Source organism: Dermacentor silvarum, chromosome 3 (assembly GCF_013339745.2).
Source record: "Dermacentor silvarum isolate Dsil-2018 chromosome 3, BIME_Dsil_1.4, whole genome shotgun sequence".
Taxonomy (NCBI): domain Eukaryota; kingdom Metazoa; phylum Arthropoda; class Arachnida; order Ixodida; family Ixodidae; genus Dermacentor; species Dermacentor silvarum.
The window spans coordinates 7,694,566-7,716,160 of record NC_051156.1 but is presented as its reverse complement, the minus strand read 5'-3'; the positions used below and the strand labels follow the sequence as shown (position 1 = coordinate 7,716,160).

At 43.6% G+C, this 21,595-nt stretch overlaps 2 protein-coding genes across 6 annotated transcripts in view; one reads left to right on the top strand and one right to left on the bottom strand.

Annotated features, from left to right (window-relative positions):
- LOC119445294 (phosphatidylinositol transfer protein beta isoform) overlaps positions 1-8,015 on the top strand; it is a 56,800-nt gene extending 48,785 nt beyond the window's left edge. For both annotated transcript variants that reach the window (XM_037709608.2, XM_037709607.2), the window contains one exon: positions 3,024-8,015. In XM_037709608.2, coding sequence (XP_037565536.1) covers positions 3,024-3,068 — 45 coding nt within the window. In that variant the 3' untranslated portion in view covers positions 3,069-8,015. The remainder of the gene's footprint in view (positions 1-3,023) is intronic.
- LOC119445293 (CUE domain-containing protein 1) overlaps positions 1-21,595 on the bottom strand; it is a 123,629-nt gene that overhangs the window by 9,999 nt on the left and 92,035 nt on the right. The window contains exons 10-11 of one of the 4 annotated variants that reach the window (XR_007465857.1): positions 13,534-20,576; positions 10,252-11,345 (exon numbers count right to left, since the gene is read on the bottom strand). The exons of 2 other annotated variants lie outside the window; for them this stretch is intronic. Coding sequence is in view for 1 of the 2 variants with exons in the window: in XM_037709605.2 (XP_037565533.1) it covers positions 20,526-20,576 (51 nt within the window). In the remaining variant the exon portion in view is untranslated. Of the gene's footprint in view, positions 1-10,251; positions 20,577-21,595 lie in introns of those variants that run through there. One more of the 4 variants, XM_037709605.2, reaches the window with a different exon arrangement.

Sequence of the window (21,595 nt, the reverse complement as noted above, 5' to 3'; positions counted from 1 at the left end):
ACTTCGAATTATCCGAATAGAGCCACGCGGGCCATTCAAATTATCCGGTTGGATTTGCATTGAGAATGACGGGACTGCTCAAATTCTTCGAATTAACCGAAATTTCGAATTAACCGAGTTCGAATTATCGAGGTTTTACTTATATAGCGCAGAAGCACACGGACGGTGAAAGCAACAGATGGAACACAGCGCTAAACAACTGAGTGCTTATTGGACGAGAGCAGATATATATATATACATATCGACACACAGAAGGAATGTACAAGGAAGACACACAAACAAATCAACCTAGCACGTTCATCTGACACAGGCGCCTAATGCGACAAACACTCGGTTCTTAGCGCTGTGTCCCATCTGTTTCTTTTGCCGTCCGTGTGCTTCTGCACTACTGTGTAAATAATGCCATACCAACTAGCCCACCAGTCTGTCGTTTTGAATCCGCAATGCTACCCGACCATGATTACCCTGAAAAGATGAGCGACTCGCGGCTAGTCTTCTGCATGACAGGGTAAATAGCCCTGTAGTCTGTGTGCAAGAAATGTTTTGACGAGCTCCTTGTTGCCACCGGCAAAGCCATTGAGCAGGTGGCGATGTTCGTCAGTGGGGGCCTCATTCACCCTTCGGAGAAGCTCTTCTCATTTGTTTAGACGCCCTTGAAACCACTGTTTTCGATGTGGTTCAGTTACAGCGAGCTGCACAGTGACAGCTTGGAAGAGTTTGTCTAATGTCTGCACAAAAACGTCATATTCGGCTGTGCACCGCATGGCCCCAGCCTTACCAACCAAGTTACAAAATTATTTTTGGTCATTCGTTTTCCCTTCTACACGAAAGCATTCAACAAAGAGAGCCTTCCCGTGAAAAGAAGCACCTGAAGCTCAGTCGCGTCTGCAGAGAATAACATAAGGCTGACAACATTCTGTTTGAACTGTTTGTGAACAATTTAAAACATTTTTTTTTTCTCGTGAGAAAAAAAGCACTAGCTCAGGTGCGTCGCAATGCAAAAAATAATCGATGACGGAAAATGGCTTGTTTTAAACGGATCGTGAGCCACTCTTCAAAAATGAGATGTTTGCGGAAGCAGTGCGTCAAAAAATAAAATGTTTGCTTCCGAGTTACCACTGGGAATTTTCTTGCTTAGCGTTCGTTAAGGTGTCAGCCGGAGTAAATCGTCTAAAGCAAGCTGCTACATTCTACCATCGACGCACGCTCAACCGGATTGTTACCTTGGCGCCTTTCAATTACGGAAGGGCTAGCATAGTCACTCTATCGCCATTTGCCGCCATGCACGAGCGAGAATATATATTATGAAGCTTTTTTTTTTTTGTTATTGCTTATTCGGCTGCGCGCGCAGACGATCGCATTCCATGCAGCGCCCTTGCACTGCGGCTGCTAGCCGCCGTCGCGGCCGACGTATAAGCGTGTGTCAGCGCCACCTGGTGGTTTCCTCCCAAAGGGGCATGCGCGAGCCGGCGCGTTCAACACACTTCCCCATTCTAGCCACTGTTGTGGAATGTGAGGGAGGAGGGCGGCAGGGAAGTGGATTTCGCCTCGGCAACTCCGCCGCTTCGGTGGCTCCCCTCGCCCTCCCTCGTAGCTCCCTCACTTTCGACTGTCACCCTGCGCGCCCGCCGCCGTGCACGCGCCGCCTCTCCAGCCGGCCCAGCGCCAGCTCCCCAAAGTTTCGTTTTCTGCCGTTATCGGGAAGCGGGCGTTTGCCGGCGTGGGCAGTTTCGTTGGCCGGCCTGGGACAGCGCCGCTGCTTCCTTCTGCGCCGTAGCCGCAGCGTGCAAGGTCAACACGTGACTAGAAAGTAGAGGAAGCATAAAGGAGAAAGAACGGTTCACTGCCCATTTCTACGCGTGGCTACGGTAGTGTGGCTGAGACGTCGGCACGTACACGCTTCTTTCGGCGCAACCACGGTGTGGGCCCAACGCAGAATCGGCGACCTTGCCATTTGAGAGAGGGTGAAATTTTCGCCGCATTTTTTTTTTTTTTGTTCGCGCGCGACATTGAGAGGTTTCTCCTAAGCTTTTACTCTATGGCGGTGCCGGAGAAATGCCGGTCGGAGGCGCCGCCGCGTGATTTGGTTCGAATTAACGAGATTCGACTGTAAATTGAATGCAAACATTCTAGCCGCATTCCTCGACTGTCGCATACGCGTGGCGGCTCGGTGCACATGTTTTTCATACGTGCAGGCCTTGAAAATTGCTGCGGTACCGCTTATAATGCGGATATTCGAGACTCCGGCGACTTACGTTATAAGCGGTCTACACTGTATAAAAGGCTTACTGGGTGTGGAAAATTAGTACTTTGAGGAAATGGAAACAAACAGATCTTCTGCTCTATGGCTAAAATATTGTATATACGAGATAAGAAACTTGGCTGATAAAGAAAATGCAATTTTCTGAAGATCGATTTTTTGGTAAATTTTATGCTTAATGACCCCTGACCTCCCCCTAGCCAAACTTCTGCCACTAATGCCTGCTCCTCGGCTAAGCAGAAGGCTTGTATTGGTAGGCTTGGAGGAGGAAACTCTACTAGCTAGTGGAGTTTTTGTGGGCACAAACAACTATGCCAGCATCAACAATCATTGAAGAATTTTTTGAGCAAGCTAAGTGAAATATAGCATTTGTGATGGCTTATAGGTTTGCCATCCAGGTTTGCAAGCAACAATTATCCAGTAGCTTATACAATAATAAACCTGCTTGGTGTTTGTCTAATTTCAAGGCTGGGATAATGTCACAATTATATGCCAATTCCATTCCTTTTCACGCTTAGCCAGTGGTCAGAGCGCCACTCTGACCACTGCACATTAAAGTTGCGCAGTATAATTTAAATTTCATTTTCTTTCATCTGACCATGAAAACCTGTTACATGTTTGAACTAAGGGCATGGTATGGTTGATTAAAAAAAAAAAAAGTCAACTAGGCTGTCATGTTCTGCTTGCACTTGCTTGGTTCTTCTTGAATGCTTTGAGTACATTGACAGCAGTTGTGATCAGTGCTGTCTCTTGACACTTGCAGCAACGCAACAAGGGCACAGTTCGAGGCACCAAGGGTGAAGAGTGAAAAAGCCGCCTGCCACTGCTGGTTCATCCTTTTGAGTCACTGTTGTTGTTGTTGTTTGCGCGTTGAGGACCTCTAGCTAAGACAGATGAGACTAAGCGAGCGAAATGAAAGAAAAAAAAAATTTGGGTGCCCGCCGTGGCTCGCAAGGACGCCCCGGGCCCCCTCAGCCAGACACATTCCTTTGCCGCCATCGAGGCGGCGGCGGTGGGCGGGGGCCTGCTGTCGTCTCCTGCTCCAATAAAAAAAAAAACAAGAGACAAGCTGCCCTCCTCCTGTCCTGCGGCGTGTGTGTGTGCAGCTTCTCCCATCTAGTCCCTCTAGCAGCAGTGCCTGCCGGTCAGCTCGCATCAGACGGTAGGGGGAAACACGTTTGCCAGGACTGGCAGTGTTGCCCCGACGCACGTGGCAGCGTGTCGAGCGGTTGTGATCCAGCCTGTCTGGTGGGCAGCTTGTACAGAGTGCTCTCGTTTAGCAGTGCTGTGTTCCGTCTGTGAGGCTCGCGGTACCCTTAGGCAGAGAGTTTCTTACAACCACTACGAGAGGGAAAAGTGGCTGTTGGATGCATGGGAATGCCAGGTAGTTGAGGTTGGCATGTTTCTTGGAGAGCCTAGACAAGTGTCTGGCAGCAGGTCTTTCATCTGCCAGTGTTTTAGTCTGCACTGAAACATGTAAAATGCTTTTTGCTACGTTAAGAATTTGTTATTAAATCGCATTTCCCCTAGTGTGTATAGTTTTAATCGAATGCGAGCAATATCACTGGTAGGGTAAAAAATTTGAGGCAATGACGAGAAAGGAATGCGCTTATTCATTGTGCACCACACCAGTCACTTGCTCAGTTCTGTTTTAGTTCAGTTCTTATAAGTAACCAACATAACATATTATGGGAGAGCAAAGGCTGTACAAGAAAGCTTTTTTTTTTTTTTTTTGTGGCATTCATGTTTTGGGCCAGGCTACTTTCAAGGCAAGCTGTAACCATTATTTCCCTGCATTTCGATGATGTTGCATTACCCTGCAAGGAGCTTGCATAAATAATGGCACCACGTTTCTCTCTATGTAACGTTGTAAGAAACTCTGTCCGTAAGCGTGATGCAGGATTGCCTACAACCCACGTCGTGTAGTCTTCATAGCTAGACAAAACAAGCTTTCTAGTACAGAACAATGCATATTGTAAACATAAGAAAACCGTGCCCCTGAAGCAGAGAAATAGATGGTACAGACACAGACACTCTTTGGGCTGTCCTACTCTGCATAGGTCAAGAGTAAATTGTCTTTTATGTGTACAGAAGTGCAAGGACTTCTGTAGTGATGTGTGCTGTTTTTTTTATTGATGCCTTCCCGGTGATGTTCTGCCAATTGGTTGCTTTCATTCCAGTGCTATCAGTGATACTACTTCAGTGGTGCCCACTCCTGCTTAAATAAAGAAAAGCTATCAAAGGCCTTAAGGTATTATCATGGAGGACAAATAACATGCGAATGGGAATGTGTGAAGTAGAACACCTCTCTCAAATAAAAACTTAGGAATACAATTGTTTTGCTACTTATTTGGTCACTGTAGTTGGTGTAAACTCCGAAACTTGGTGTACAAGCTGAAATCGTGTTGTCATCACAGGAAGTGAGGAAAGTGGGAAGAAAAAAAAATTGTGTTTACCCTAACTTGCTGTCGTTTCATCTGACCATGATAGTACACTTGGCACCAAAAGTTTGCTGATCCTGAAATGGGAGAAAATAATTCTCCGAGCAGTTTGTGGCCATATCGAGTAAAACCATACAACACTGTTTGCATATATTGTAGTGCAGACTGAAAACTAGAATATCCGGCTACATGTCAGGCTGTGGAAGTATCCATTTTTTAAAATCTTGCAGTCCATAAACTTTTGGCACTGGCTGTACATGACCTGCATTTCCTGAACTAGTTTGCAAGATGCCACACTGCATTGTTTGCTTCACTGATAGAATTGGCATGTGTGGTTTCTGTATTGCCACAAGTTCCCAGCGAATATTAAGCTTCATAGGCACTGTTCAAGATTCTCCTTGTACTTCCATGAAATGTGGCACAGCACAACACTGCGTACATCCCACTGCCTTGGGTCATGTGAAGGAGTGTGTAATCTTGTGTTGTTGAGCAGAAGTAAACAATGTGGACAGGACAGACGCTCTGTCCTGCCCACGTCGTCTCCTTCTGCCGTTATTCTGCTCAACGACACATGATGCACGGACAGTCAACGAGTGTATTATTGTTTCATGGTAACACCGGAAAAAAATATATGCCACTAATGTCTGTATGAACCTGCAAGTGCAGTGCTTCATTCAGCTTGGGAACTTGGGGTAGCACACATATTTGCCCGTCTTAACCTTGGCTTGAGTGGTCTTATGGCTTCTAAATTAAACCTAATTTGTCGCAGATTTCTTGTATGGCAATGATTAGCTCCATTAGCCTCTCATTTCTACCATTGTACTGCTTTCAGAACATTGGAAATAAAAACGGTTTAAGGCGTTGAGAATTGCCTACAGGGTAAGCGCCACTGTCCATGTCATCCAGATATGTCAGTATGCAAACTAAAATTTGTATAGACTTACATTTACATGCTGAAAATTGCATTATAAAATATATTGGTTGTGAATATAAAGCGCTTAACTGCTCTCAAGCAGTGTGCAGGTAATGCGTAGCACAGGTGCCAGGAAAAAATACTTTTGTCAGTAAAGCAACACCGAATCTTGGGGAAAATCCGTGCACTGCCCATTGCTCTGTTAGTGGTTGAACTGCTGAAGTGCCAGGTTGCCCTCTGGTAATCATTGTATAAAACATTGTAGTGATGTTAGAAGAGGCATATTCAGTTGTGTTGAGATGCAGCCACTTTTTGTGTATTTGGGATTGCCGTGCAGAAGCAATCAAATGAGACGAGGGGTCCTCAATTTCTCCCTTATTACTTCGATGATATTCTCAACTGACGGGCATGGTCAGAAAACATTGCAGAATGTCTGTGGAGATAATGATAAAGTTGGGAAAGTTTCATGTGATGCAGTGGGTCAGGATTCGTACTGGGAAAGAATCGGGGCGAAGCTTCCGAGGTATGCTTGTGTGTGTGGCAGTTCTTTCAAATGTGCATGCTACGAAAGAGTCTTTCCCTCATTAAAGGCTTTGTCTTCAGGCCTGCTTCTTGCCACCACTTTTACTTGCTGCAGGTAGATAACTTTACAGCTGTTAGTCCTCACATTGCCATTTAATACTGCTACAGGAGCAATTGGGCTTTAACTTTTTCTCGGGCTTAGTTGAGCAGCAGTGTGTTCCCTGAATATAGACGTCAAATTAATGTACAACAGGCTGTCGCTATGTTTGCAACTGTCACAGTTCTTGAAGGCCAACTGCAACGAAATTTTGCTGCTTAAATTGGGTATAAATTATTATTATGCACTATTGAAGCAATTTTGGCAAAGCTGGTAATAACATTTTTTTAACAGCCTTTAAATAGCACCTGAGCAAACATGCATCTGGTGGCGAGTGGGTACAACACAAATCCCAGAGCATGGCCTCAGAGATTTTCGGCATGCTGCTGGTGCCACCCAATCTTAGGGGTCATGCTGAGGAGCCATGCTGGTTCTCATTATTCTGGATTCTGCATAATTTCCAGAGAGGTGATAGCTGCATTTTTTCCATTTCACTATTAAAAAATGCCTATTTGTGCAAGCTTTTTGCAATACATCCACTTGTGCTTGAAATGTAAAATTTTGCATGGAGGCTGCTCTTTATCTACACTATATAAGGCTAGGCTGTTTATGCGGTTCATTTCATTGCTGTTGGCTTTTAAGGCTTCAGCTGATACCGTTGTCGTGCAGAAAAGTTGCATATCTAGCTACTCGAGCCTTGGATGTAAAATCTGGTCAGCCAAGTGCAGGGCTGTATTTTATTGCTGGCTTTGGTGCTAGTGTTGCATAGGGTATTCCAAGCCTGCAGGTGTTGACTGTATGAAATGGGAATGCGAAAGTGCCATTTGGCTTTGCCGTGGCAAGTAATGTGTGAAAAGAGATCTGCCAAATTCCATGTGATGTAACTGGCAAGTGGTTTTGAAGTGCCATAAGGAATAACTGCCATTGCTTGGACTAGTAAGACTTCCGAGGTCTGCGCTTCTCCCGCAAGAGTAGAAAGCATCTTGCAGTGTCAAAATGGAACCTCTGGCTATATTTCCAACTTGTGTTTCGTTATTTCGCGTCTGCATCAAAATTGCACTGGCACGAACAATACAATGGTCTCAATGTTATGCCTAGGTGACATTGGTGATGTTTGAAAGGACTTAATTCGTTAGCTTGCTGATACTTTGGAAAGCTGATATTCCTTAATGGGGCCTCTCTCTGCCTTCCATTTATTGCCGATGTTAGCCCAATATTATAAAACCACCCATACAATGTTTTATTGATTGTGGATGCAAGCCAAGAACACAACTGAAGGTGTGGCTCCCTTCAAGCTGTTCACAATTCCACAGAATCATCCATATTGATTACCGCACTGTATGTGTGAATATTATTTTTGCTGTGGCTGTTTGTTTTGTGGTTCCATGACATTCAGTCAGTGATGTCTGTGACATGCACTGTTATTAGTATTTCAAATAGAGTGATATGCTGTTAGGATCTTAACTGCCTTATAGTGTGTTGGAGGAATAGATCGGGAAAACAATCCACAAAACACAGCCCTTGGTGTCTTGTAGCAAGGTTCACTGCCCACCAGACAGGCCAGGCGCCTGAAGAGGAGGATCACGTGCACTGGGGCATATCCCACGAGTCTGCTGAAGCATGCCAGCAGGCAAAGAAGAAAAAAAAAAAAAAAACTGTGCGTCCTTGGATGTTTCATTTCTAGAGAGGAGTCTGTGTTTCTGCTTTATTTTTGTTGGTGTGGGGAGGAGGCTTTTCCTCAACATGCAACGAATGACGCAGTAAAAAAATAGCCATGACCCATGAGAGTTGCTTTCTTTCTTACACTGACATTCTCACACACTTGTGCTAGATCTATTTTAATTAGTTTCATCAGGGTACCAGTACAGTTCCTGTGATGGAGCTTTTTTTTAGCCAAGTCGTTGACCCTTTCAGTGCCGCCAACATACATGTTTCTATGTTTCTGTCCCCCCATGTCACTGATGTACACATGCGTTCTCCAGTCTGATGTCTGCAGCAACGCAAAGTTGCCGAGCTCGGAGGTAGCTCCGCCATCTGTTGTATATTGCTTGAAGCATATTTTCTCATCTCTCTGGGCTTGCTCAGTCTGGGTTTTTGGTAGCTGCAGAAAGCGCCCTTTCGTGGGCATGGTTACACGCATCTGCAGATAGGAATGGCGACTCCCAAACTTTGTGCACTGCTACCGCGGTGATTCTCCATTCAGATATTTGCTCCGTAGTGCAAGGCCACAACCCTTGCGTGTTTCTGCCGTCTGTCGAATGTCCATACGAGGAGTTTTTTTTTTTTACCCTAACACGGCGGTGCTATTGCGGAAGCATGCACGTCTGAACAAAACTAGGTAGGAGATACAAAACGAAATACTGATGTGCTCATTTTACAATGTCCGAGGGAAAAAAAAAACATTGTTGGGGGGTGTCACCTCTGAAAAAACGTGACACTGAAAGGATTAACCTGAGCTGATGATATTCCATTAAACTGTTGACAACAGTGGGAAAAACCATTACAACTGAGACTTGTAGTGCTGCGGTGCAAGGTCTGTTGCCGTCACAGCACCTCCATGCCTAAGGGCAATCACCTGTGGCATACTTGAACACACTTGAACTCTTCATTAGTGCAGCTGTCTTGAAAAACTGCCCGATGAAATATTTGGCAGCCACTGAAAGTGGCCAATATTTCTTGCTGCCTTCAGTGTAGACTGAGCTGCTGTAGATCAATGTAGACCAACAGCAGACTGGTGATGCTGATTGTAACTGTCCCCCTACACAAAGTCTATACTGAAACATCAAGAGGAGGAACCGAGGTACCCGATTTTTGTTAGTCGCAACCATATGAAGCCAACAGACAATGAAGCCATGGATGCCTAGGGGAAATTAAACGTGCTTTTAAGAAATGTAGAAATAAAAAGGGAAATGGAAGTGCACAGAAAGGCAACACTGCTGCCGGTGAGAGCTGTTGCACGAAAAAAAGAAACTGCGAGTGATGGCATTACAAGAATGTTTTAACAGAAACTGGGTTGTGTTAAAATACTTGTGAAACGCAAATGAGGGTATGCTGGACCAGTTCCAATGAGAGTTGCAGAGTTTAGGAGGGCGTCAAAGTCTGGTGGAGTTAAAATTTCAACTCTGGCAGCAATTTTCTACAAAAATGGTGAAAAAAAAACCAGCAAGTTTACAAATTTGACTTTTCAACAACATACATCAAGATACTTTGAACAAACAAAACTGTTACACCACAGTTGGTACTACAGCATATTCCTATTTTGTGAACAGCATTCTTGCGAAACCTGCACAACCAATCTGTAGTACGACATGAAGAGTTCAGCTTGTTTGATTTAAACACTGTCAAGTGTAGTCTACAGAATGGTGCTCTTTGCTTTGGTAGAGTGATTAGATGAACAATGTGCATGCACAACATGGTGTCAGAGGATTGGGCTAAGCGGAGGTCAACGAGGGAGGCCTTCATCCAGTGGTGGACCTGAATAGGCTAACGATCTAGCTGTTCAGCTTAAATGTCTCACCTTCACTGCATGGATGAGAGCTACATTCAGCCTTTGTTACAAGACATGCACAACAAATTCCTCAGTGCACACTTAGTGGTCCCTAGTAATAAATGCTTGTGATTGGCGAGTTCCCTGCCATGTCAGAGGAACTCGCCAAGTGCAATTGGGTACTGTGGCTGTAATTGAGGCTTTTCACCACAGCACCAAACTGGTCTGCAGCAGCGATGCTTTTGAGCCCTTTGAAGAATTTGTTCCAGGTCAAGTGTGCCTCTGGAGTCTATACCATTCATTGTATATTTGCTGGGAAGACTACTGAAAAGCAGTTTTGCTTAACAGAAAAACATGCACCTGATGGCTTAGACACACTTAAGTTGTCTTGTGGAATGCGATCAGTCATAGTCCTTTCTATGCATTTCATTCAAGGTTGCTCTCGGTTCAGTTTGATGAAGATGATGACATCCCTCCCTATAGTATATAATGTGAAGGTAAGGAAAAAATGAAGATTAGAGGACACACAACTGCACCACATACATTTAATGACATCCCAGTTAACTTTGAAAAGTACAGTTCAATTGCCAGCAAAAAAGACTCGTGTATCCTCACATCATTGAAGAAATATGCAACAACAAAGCAACAGTTCTTGTGGCTCAAAAAAGGCGAGGCTGGAGAGTGATACATTGACTAGAACTCGTACAACTAAATGCTTCCAAATGCTGGCAAACATTTTTTGCGCAGCAGAGTTCTTAGCAAAGGTCTGTGTTGCTGCTCACTGAGTGTCCCAAAATGTGCAGCAGTGAGTGAAGAGTGCTCTGAAAAAAGTATGGATGAACAATACAGCCCTTCTTTGGCTGCTCATGCTTCTTGTGGGAGCAATCAAAGGCGGGCAACCTTGCAAAGTTCCTGTCACATGAGGCTGACCTCAGCCATACCAAGTGAGGTGAGGTAGGCGACCCCCAGAAATTTCGTGAGTTGACCATTTTCAGCTCGGCCATGTGCACAAGTTTGAGAGTGTTCAAAGATTGGTGAGGTTGAGATTTGAGGTCTATTTTCGGCAGCTTCTCAAGGGCACTACTTAGTCGACTTTCTTGCAATACAAATTTTCCACATCTTCAGAAACATGCCTACATTTAGGTATAGTCGACCTATTCCCTAAGATGCTCCAACGTAGCGCATTTCACAGCTGAAATCTTCTACTGAATAGGCACTTTTATAAAGCACTAAGTTTGATTTGCTAGTGGCTTTCAGGCACCTGTACCAAGGGCTTTGGATCTTTTACATGGGTTTGTGCATGGGAAAAATAAGTTGCAGTACATTCAGCTTTACTTAATATGTAAAGACCCAACCTCAAACTCGCAAAATTAGGTTGAGATTACATTGACGTGATGTTGCTGGCGGCAGCTAAAAGATGAGGTGCCGTCTCTTGAAAGCAGCTCTACCTCACCAGATGAGGCTGACAAAGGTAATCCAATCTGATTTGAAGTTGAGATGAGGTTGAACCTTGCGAGGTCACTTGCCAACCTTCAGTGGCACGACTGCCTAATTTACTGCAGCTGTGTCTTGGACCTGCCAAGCGTAACAGCGCTAGCTCTTGGGGTGGCTACTATAGGGTGGACCTGCAAACAGTAGGTGGACATTAGATGCTAAACTGCAAGCCTGTGCTCTTCTGCAGTGCACGGAGAGGGTCACAAGTACGCCAAGATCACTTGCATACATAATGCAGAGATAAAAACTGTAATTCGTGTCTAAACTAAAAAAAAAGAAAAAGACAACTTGATAAATAATACCTGAAAGCGTAACACTAGGACACCACCTTTCAACGGGCTTTGTTTTTACAGCGCACCATGTAACACAAAGCCATTACTTTATGCTACACAGTTCTGCACTTTGCGTGCCAACCAGATCCAGCAGTGCTTATTTATAAAGTTTACCACACATCTTTCAAGCAATGACTTTTGTCAGCTAAAGCACAAAAGTGCAACAGTGAGGAATATGCAACAGCAAACATTAAATCTTAAGCAGGAAAGGGCAAGTTCTGTGCCTTCTGCTTCAATGTGGCCAGGAAACCTGCCACGCCTTGACATTGCCCTTGCCCAATTTTTGATTCAAAGGTAAATCAAAAGGTTGCGCGAGTAATTTTCATCAAAAACTAGTGGAGGTAAAATGTCACTTATCTCTCTTGCATTTTACCGGTTACATGCAGTCAGATTACTCGTGCACACTGCGTTTTGAAACCTACGTTTTCCCAAGACTGGTGACTCTTGCCTAAATAGCATTCAATCTTAAGAAGGCTTTACATCTCAGCCATGTCAATGTGTTTTCAACACAAACATTTGTCTAGTCTTCACCATTCTTATTACTTGTTAGTGACATTTGCTTGATAGACAGCAAATTATATATCTTGCATTGTTGCAAACTTCAATGCTGTCTCCTCGATGCCGTTTTCACTGTCTATGCCAAGATTAGAACAGTACTTCAGATGGTGGCCGTCTGTCCAAGATGGGGATCTAGCTATCTACACAAACATTTGGAACATGCCCTTGGTGAATATAACACAAGGACAATGAACAAGTAAAGCAGTCAAGAGAAATGTGGATGAACAAGAAGCATGCAATTAGCAGGGGTGAAACTGTCCCAATTCGCTAGTCAACATCACTCCAGGTGATTGGTGTGTTTATGCAAACCCAACAGAAGCTAATAAAAATGGATGTTAGGCTAGGTGCTATTTTGTGTTTATGAGACTACACCTGGGCCAACAAAACATGACCATGCAAATGCAATATTTTACTGCTATGAAGACACACATGCACATCGACAAGCAATTCGAATGAAAATTTATCCTTGATAGAGGCTCAAGATAACAGACTTTTAATACCTGCTTGTCCGATTTGGCAGTATTTTTGCGAGCATGGTAACTATATTTTAGACTGCCATTAAACCAACTCATCCCAACCAGGTAAATGCTACTATAATGATACTGCCTAGATGAACGACCAAAAATGAGATTCTGAACAGAAAGTACTTGAGTGAAAGATGTATGATTTGACACACATCTTGTGTGCTATCATAGCCCACTGAAATGCAATTTATGGAGTACATGGCTTTTGGCATATGCGGAGTAGCCTGTCAACAAGCAATGGGCACAAAGACCAACTCTTATACATAGCTCCGTAATTCTTCACTACCAGAATTGCAGGGATAATTTGTGCATTCACTCACATGCACACATTTAATGTGTGCAAGCGGTGCTGGTTAGAGCTGTATAATTTGCATTTACGATGTGTTCTTAAGCACACCTGTACCATCTCAACTGATAAGGGTTATTTTCCTCAGCATCTGTGGTGTCTGTCGCAGTAATCATCACCATCTGCTATGTATGGGTCCCTGTGTTCTCACTGTGCCATCCTTAACACTTCATCGAGCTGTCTATGTCATTGTCATTGGGTCAATTATCTGTTCTAGGTGACGCTTGAGGTTTTCCTTCAAGTGACCTTCACCAATACTTTTATAATCTCGTTCCCATGCTGTCATTAATAACCGGTCAATTCAGTGCTGCCTTTGCAAGGTCCTGATTGAAATGCCATGCCTTGTGCATTAGGCAACTGTAGCCTTTCCGAAAGTGCCTGTCCTGCAGTCTGCATCATTTGCCAGCAGATTATAGACGCTCCTGGCCACGCTTGGCCTGCACATAGCACAGTGCTGGAGTCATATCATAACAAAATCGGTTTAAATTGTGAAGCTGATTTACTACCCACACACACAAGGTCATCGAGGTCTAATTACTCTTGTGATTTATGGCCATACCTTGCACGAAGAAAGCTGCTCCAACACCTTTTCCTTCCTCGATCAATTGATGAGTGGAACTCTCTGCCCAGTGCTTCTGTAAAGCAATGGGCAGAGAGTTGAAGCTTTTGAACAGTCTATTAACACCTTAACCATCTTCTTCTTGGCAGCACTTGCTGCCTGCAGTATTTGTAAATAAATAAAAATAAATAAAACTCTTAACAATGCCTGATTTTTTGCATCAGCGCTGATGTCTTCTGCTGGCTCTCAAAACTAGTGTGGCACCAAAATCGGCATTAAAAATCAAACGAAAGAAAATGATGCACACCTTTCAGGGCATGCATGAGAACCACAAATGTGCCCTGCACAGATGAGCAGCAGCAAATTCGCACACAATCTGAGGTAGCAGACAGCCAAGGTGCAGATGGGATACCATCATTTTAAAGATGTCAAGTGAAAGTGCAAATTCACAGAGTGATGACCGAGGCGCATCACAGTTGCTTACAAGCTGCTGACCGTTCTCTCCCAAGATGTCCATCCAAGCCCAATTTTAGCCTTGATAACTCTGGAACTGAGCTGCAAAGGCAAAAGTATAGCTGCGACTACTCTGCTGCAAGTATTTACGACAGAGGTGACAAATGACATGTGTTTGAGATGTAGTGTAAATGAAACACACTGCAACTGCACTCGTCACCCATGTAATCAATTTAGACAACTTTCATATCTTGCACGTGCATGTAAGACAAAGATGCAAAAACCTGTTGACATGTGCTTAGCAATGTAACATGAGAAACTCAACACCTGACATTTCTGTCTACATGAACACATAAAGAATGATAGAGACTTTAAAGCAATAGCCTTGCTCACACACAATACAGTACAAATCGTGAAACTTTGTCAGCGTTTAGGACATTGGTATTGTGCTGATGACTCACTCTTGACAAAGCTGCCACTGATGCTATTTAGCTGCGGATGGTGTGTTGACAAAGCAGATGCAACAGTTGAACGCGTTATCATTATACAGCTGGAAGTTGGCTGTAGACATGTCACATTATCATGCTCAGTACAAGCCAACTTTGCAGGTGTATGGCTGCATTGTGTCGCAATACTTGTAGCTTATTGCGGAATTATCATGATGATGGCCAAATCTGTTAGTACTACTATGTACCATGGCACGGTATGTTTAATCTAAGCCACGTATATGCTGCCACATCTAATTTGATTACTGCATAATGTGTTTGTTACTGTAGTTGCTGCCAACTCATTCCCTCATTTTGCAGACACAACTGAGAAACAGCTCGGGCCTTCCTATTTCGCCACCCTTTGCCTCACTTCCTCCATGCATGTTATTATGACCAAGAAACATTATGTATAGCTGTCCCCCCCCTCCCCTTGTCCCAATTTCCACCACATAAAATTTTTGTATGCATCTACTTCCTCTGACCTGTTTGCCGCTTAGCTAGCTAGCGCTGTCGGACGCCCCCTTTCAGCTGCCACCAGAACAGGTTTTCAAGCAACAAGTCACACAAGCTACAAGTTTTAGTATACTGTTCTTCTCAAAGGAGTACTGAAACAAAATGTTTAAGCTCTAAGATGCAGCCATCAACCCACTGATCACAATGTGAAGCCTCAGCTGCTCCAGGCATGTGGCAAACAATTATTTGTAATTCTTTATAATGTGTAATGAAAGGGGCTACTAGTCGGTGACTGTTCATTCTTTCTTCTTGCGCTATGTGGTAGAAAAAGACGGGGACAGAAAGAATGGACAGACAAACATCAACTAGTAGTTTATTACTGTCAGATCATGTATATATATATAAGGTAAGGATCAGATTAAAATATAAGTGAGAAAGAAAGAAAACACACACACACACACACCAAGAAACAACAATGAAAAGTCAACCCATGACGATTGCTGCTGCTCACTCGCAAGAAAAAAGACATAGCGCAAGAAGAAAGTATGATCTTTAACGCAATCGGTTCAGAAAGTGCACCAATTTCAGCATGGCTTTGTGGGTTGAAGAAACATCATGATGGCCACAGCCTGCGATCAAGTGGTATCACAAACCACACCGTGTGAAAATATGAATGCAGTCTCCTGTGCTATTAAAGGGACACTGAAGATGGCCAACATATAAATATAAATAGACTACAACACAGAGTTTTCTACTTACTTAGAGAGAACTCCTGTGCTGAGATTGTTAAAAAATCATAGCAATAACGGGTAGTAATACACATGAATTAGTCTTGACCTTCCTGCTTGTGGTCTGATACATTCTTGTCACATTATTCATTACACCTCATTTTCCTAAATTTTAAAGCAATAATGTTTTTCTAAAAGCATGAAGGCCAAAAGTCTATGCACGCACGAATAACTATTGCAAATTGTTGCATTCATAATGCAATATTTTTTTTTCAATGGCTCATCTGAAAAGCCACATAGTTGTTTGAAGCCAAAAGGATTAAGTTTAGTCAAATCCATGCACTACCCGTAATTCTGAGTACAGCATTGCAGGCATGCCTGCACCTTCTGTAGACACTAGTATAAATTGCCTCGTAGTAATCTCTGTAGGAAACTCCATGGGTTTCGCTTATGAAATACTGAACGGATATCAGTTATACCGAAAGTGAACAAGGGCAACACATGTTGTGTCGCTACTCCTTTAAGAGGATGTTGACTAGTTTACCACAGAATATTCGGAGTAAATAATAATGTCAGTAAATGTGAGTATGAAACAGTAAAAACTACACTGGTTGCAAGATCGTAACAAGTGTCAAACGAAAAACTGAAGCAAACACTTACAAACCATCTGAGAAATGCCATGACCACTCTACTGCCGTACACTGGCCCATAAAAAAAAAGTAAAGTCACGCATTTAAAAGCATAGGGCCACAAGCTGTATCCACTTGACCATAACTTAGGCCTGAGCTTTGCTGTTCTATATGAGTGATGTTTGTTATTTTCAGCTCTGCCTACAGTAGCAGATGCAAAATCATCGTCAAGCATGAATAAACGATGACCGCATAACATACACGCTTGCCGTTCACTTCACGCACAAAACTTTAAAGGAAGCTGACATGGAGTTTTGACTGCAGTTCCATACATTTTCCTTTTTTTCAGGCTAGTGATGACGATAAAAAATGCTCCGTGAACGACTACAATCAAGAGCAGCTTTTCAACAACACCATGCTACAGACACGGGTTTAATATATGCACCGTCTATGGCCGATCAGCAGTCCAATATTTTACAAACGAGGACTGTTTTGCCCGCTGCCTATATATGAATGCCTAACAAGCTGACATTAACGGTCTGCCAATCAGCCACAAAATCTGTGCTGAGCAGTTGATCACACCCTTTGATCTGTTAGGTTTGGCTCGTCTTCATCATCCAATTAGTGCTGCCCAAATGAGGTGTCAGCACTTCAATTGGTCTGCTGACTGCTGTGAACACAGAGAGCACACAAGCCGCTGAGATTCGAAAGAAACTGGCCTTGAAGCTTGACAGTGATGCACCCTTGCAGAAGCTGAGCCCGTTTGACTGCACACGAAGTTGCACACAACAAATCTTTGTAAAGCATACTCAGTACAGGCCTTTGAATTCAATGTTGGGCAAATATGACCAGGACGAATTTTTCTTCAACTGCGAGGCTTTTCTTTCGAGGAACCTGTATGGGTTTCCTTTGTAGTAATTGCTACGAATTTGGTGGATGTCTCATTTTCCCATTAAATAAGAGTGCTAGATATAGATTCCGGCTAAACAAATGGTTTTTTACCCTTCAAATGTTGCACAGACCTTGTTCCAACTTCTTTCTTGCACTTAGCAGACAGCTGCTCGCCATCACATCCCATTTGCTCATCACGAGCTGCTGGCTCGCGCTATTCATTAAATCTATTCTGTGCTGTTCCACTGCACAGTGTCTTTTGCCTTTGAAGACAACGCGGTAGCTGGCAGACCCAGAGATCCGTGCATATGACATTTCAAGGTGCACGCAATTTAACATCATATTTGTGTGTGGTATTTGCCTGTTTTGTCTAGAATAAACAAGAAGTATGCGTAATTGTTGGTAATGGCAGAGAAAAAAAAAAGGAATGAACAAAACTTGATTTAGCTGCAATGAAATAGTCGTGCCGTCTGTCACTACATTGGGGTCAAACATGGTGCGTGCCTTAGTTTGCCATTACAGTGAGAGATGGCACCACAGCTCTGTTCCCGCAAAATCAACGTGTTTTCGCTGGCTACACTTACTTTAAAACAGCTCTATCTGTGAAGTTTACCAGATAACCGACATTTGTTCTACACGTTACACCATGCTGCCTTCATAGCAGGGGCCAAGGACCCTTCAAGCTCCGTCACAGCATCTTTTTACCTTGCGTCTCCTTAATTTATTCTAAGTGGGCTTAAGTCAATAAAGAAAGGCATAGCTGCAGACAACACATACTTTAAGTCTTCTGATGAAAGATGCATGTAATGCACACAAACAGGATATCCACTGCAATGGCCACGAGTGGAGCTGGTTAATGCTCCCAGGGTTAGATCTTGCATGCATAATCCAATAGAAGAATTTGCATGTGGGAACAGCGACCGCTGTATGAGTTGGTTGAGCAACACATGCGTAATGAGGTGGGTGTGGGTTCAGCCCCCAGTGGCGGCAAGTTGTTTTTTGCACACGCTTTCACTTCTCTTTAGCTTATCGTTTCTACACTTAAATTAAAACAACAAATAATTTCCCCTGTGCTTTCCTTTGCTTCATTATCTGTTGGCTTCATATGGTAGTTATTAACAAAAATCGGGCCCCACAGTTTCCCTCTTCTCATTCAAACTTCATACATTAAAACCTGCATGCATGGTGAAACACCACGTCTGTGAAAAACTTGAGCATGTTTGAGCCAGCAGTTGTGAGAGTCACATATACCTGGTGCTCTTATTTATGTGTACAAAGAAAGGCACCCTGCATGAACTAAGTTTGCTTTAGCCAGATTAGTTGTGTGCAGCACATTTAAGCCAAGGTGTGACAAATTAACAAATGCACAAAGAAATTCAAACACAACTCACACAATTTTCTAAGCTTATAGCTGCTGTTTGCAGCAAAACCCACTAGATCTAGCTGGAAAATCCACTAAGATGGCAACTCTGAGGAGCACACATGGCTCTCTGCCTTGTTTGGCAAGGGTGCTTATGCCGCATTCTTTGGCCTGCTACACTTGGAATGGAACAACAGAACAACGACTGACCAGTCTTTTCTGCCTTGTTCTTTCACGCTGTGCAAAAAAGTGTGAACTACCATCTCACCCATTAGCACAGTGCTTGTATCACAAAGTTTCTTACAATTTTACCTAGAGGGAAAAGTGCTGCTACAGTGTTGTCGTCTGCATGAGAGTGACAGGAAGTAGGGGCTATGGATTTGCATGTTTCTTGGAGAGAGTGGTATAGGTGTTCAGTCAGTCGGATTAGTCTCACCAAAAACAACTAGCAAGATAGTGTCTTCACTGCACCCCTCAGTGACAGCTCCCTTAGACTAATGGAAACTAATCTCAGAAGCCACGCCATTGTGTACTGTAGGCACCATAAACACATCATAGGCACCATGTTTTGAACACCACCTGGTATGTAATATATTAATTATTTAAAACATAATTGTTCACACTAGTGCATACATTTATGTGAAACGTAAATAGTACCACTAAATATAAATAGTCACTAAATTTGGAGAAATGACATGAAGGTCCATGCTCCCTGTTTAGTGGTTTCACTTGTACATTTGTGTCTTTTTTGTTTGCTAGCTATATTTGAAGTAGGCAGGCTCAAATGCACGGTGCATTACGGGAGTACCAAGGCTCATTATGAGGACACATCCAAGAGAACTGTGTTCGCGAAATTGTGACCACATTAGAGCCCAAGCCGCATTCAAGACAAGATGAATCTTCCACACTCTGGCATTCCCGAATTTCCCTCCAGGTGGCATTGCAGGAAACTCTGTGACTCGTACAACACAGACAAGGACGAAGACATGAATTGTGCATGTCGTCAGTGCTGTTCCTCTGTCCTCGTCTACTCTGCGCTAAAAGTGCCACAAATACCTTCAATCAGTAGCAAGGTTCCTGTCCTGAATGTATCAGGATAGTAAACTTGGTGAGTTGCCCAAAGTTTATGATGCAATTGCAGCGCACAGCATCGAAGTGCGTTACAAAAATAGGTGAGTGGTTAGTGGAAAAAAGCACAAACAGAGGTGCTGGTAGTCAGTGCCTGTGTTTGTACTTTTTCCCGCTAACTGCACATCTATTTTCTTAGCACACCTCGATGCTGTGCGCTGCACTTGTGTCATGCCCCGAATTGAGCAGGCTAATTTTTGCAGCATGCTGTTATTCATTTTTTTGCACAGCATAATAATGCCACTATAAGTTAAGGGTAGCACAATGGATGAGGATGAAAAAATGGGGACACCAGAAGTGCATTTTCTTCATCCATCAGCCAACCCTTAAACCCTTCCGTGCCATGCTATTATCCCAAATATTGACCAAAAATGGCCAAATTATATTTAAACACCCCAGTTAACAACTTGCTTTACTTACTCTGCCAGAATAACTTCTCTCCTGCTTGGGTTGCCCCATGGATTGCGTGCTGCCATCTATCAAAAGCACAACAAAATGCCGAGACAAAAGGAGCTCGTCCATGGCATTGCTAGAAAATGAGAAGTACCGTTGACAAGCTGAGCTTGTCCTTGGCTGTTTTTACCAGAAATGCTTGGATAAACCCAGTTCTTCCATGGCACGGAAGGGGTTAACATAACTTACTCGTCCTAGTGTCGACCTTATTACAAATGCGAGCCCAACGTCACATCCTCTCATGGCATCGACTTGCGTAGTGGAATGCGCACAGCTGCTGCTGCAGACGGGAGATGCTGGTGCAAGCGATGCAGAAGGGGGGGACAGTGGGTGCGGAGCAGGGTTACAGCCACCCTCCTGGAAGGGGGGCATCACAGCTGAACTTTCGTAGGGCAACGGACAGTGGTAATCACCGGCTGTCACCCCCCAGTGGAGAGCTGCCAGGACAGCCCTTGGTTGGCTGCAATGGCCATGTGACAAAGGTCAGTAGGAACCACAAATGCGCACAAAGGCCTGCAAACATTGAAGGACTATGGTGAAACGGGGTGACATTGAACAAACATTCATCAATGGGGTCTAATTTCCCAAGCAATGCCCATGCACAAGCATTTCCTGCGCACAATAACTCGGTGGAAGAACTTGCCCGACATTGTGGTGACTACAACCAATACTTCGTTCCCTACGCTACTTAAACGCTACATTAACTATTCATGATATATGGTCACGGTATGGACAGTGCTATCAGCAGCAACATGTCTTGCACTTCTAATTTTTTTAGTCACATATGACACATCTGCCTGGTGTACCTTTATGCATTTCTAATTTATCTCATTTTGAATTATGTCCCCCCCCCCCCTTTTGACATTGTACTGGTACTGTTCGAAATGTACCCCCAGTACAATAATGCCCTTTGGACACACTCAGTTTTCTGAATAAGTAAATAAATAAATAAATAAATGAAAAGCAGGGACTGAGCAGGGACAGTAGCGGGGAACTTCCGATTAATTTTGAGCACCTTTTATCATTAACATATGCATACAAAGTGCAGTACACAAGCACTTCTTTTTTTGCATACAACTTAATCGGAACGCAACAAGGAATCCGACCCATGACCTTGTGCTCAGCACCAGAATGCGAAGTCACTAGGTGGGCAATGTGAAAACATTCAGCTCTTAGATTGCTCACATGCAGACTTGCACAAGTAATCTGAGACATTCAAGATTGTCTGCGTTCGCTCAAGTGCTTAGATTTAGATGCATGTTAATAAACATAAGATTGTCAAAATTTATCCACAGCCCACAATATGACATCCCTTGTAGCCAAAATGAGGCTTTCGTATAGCTTTGGATATGAAATAATCTAGGATAATGGAGCCCTTGTTTCAAGCATCTTCATCACAGAGAGCTGCTAGCGTCTACGGTTCTTCTTGCGGACAAGTAGACTGTGAAACCACCTTTGAAAGTGCTGTATATGCTTGAG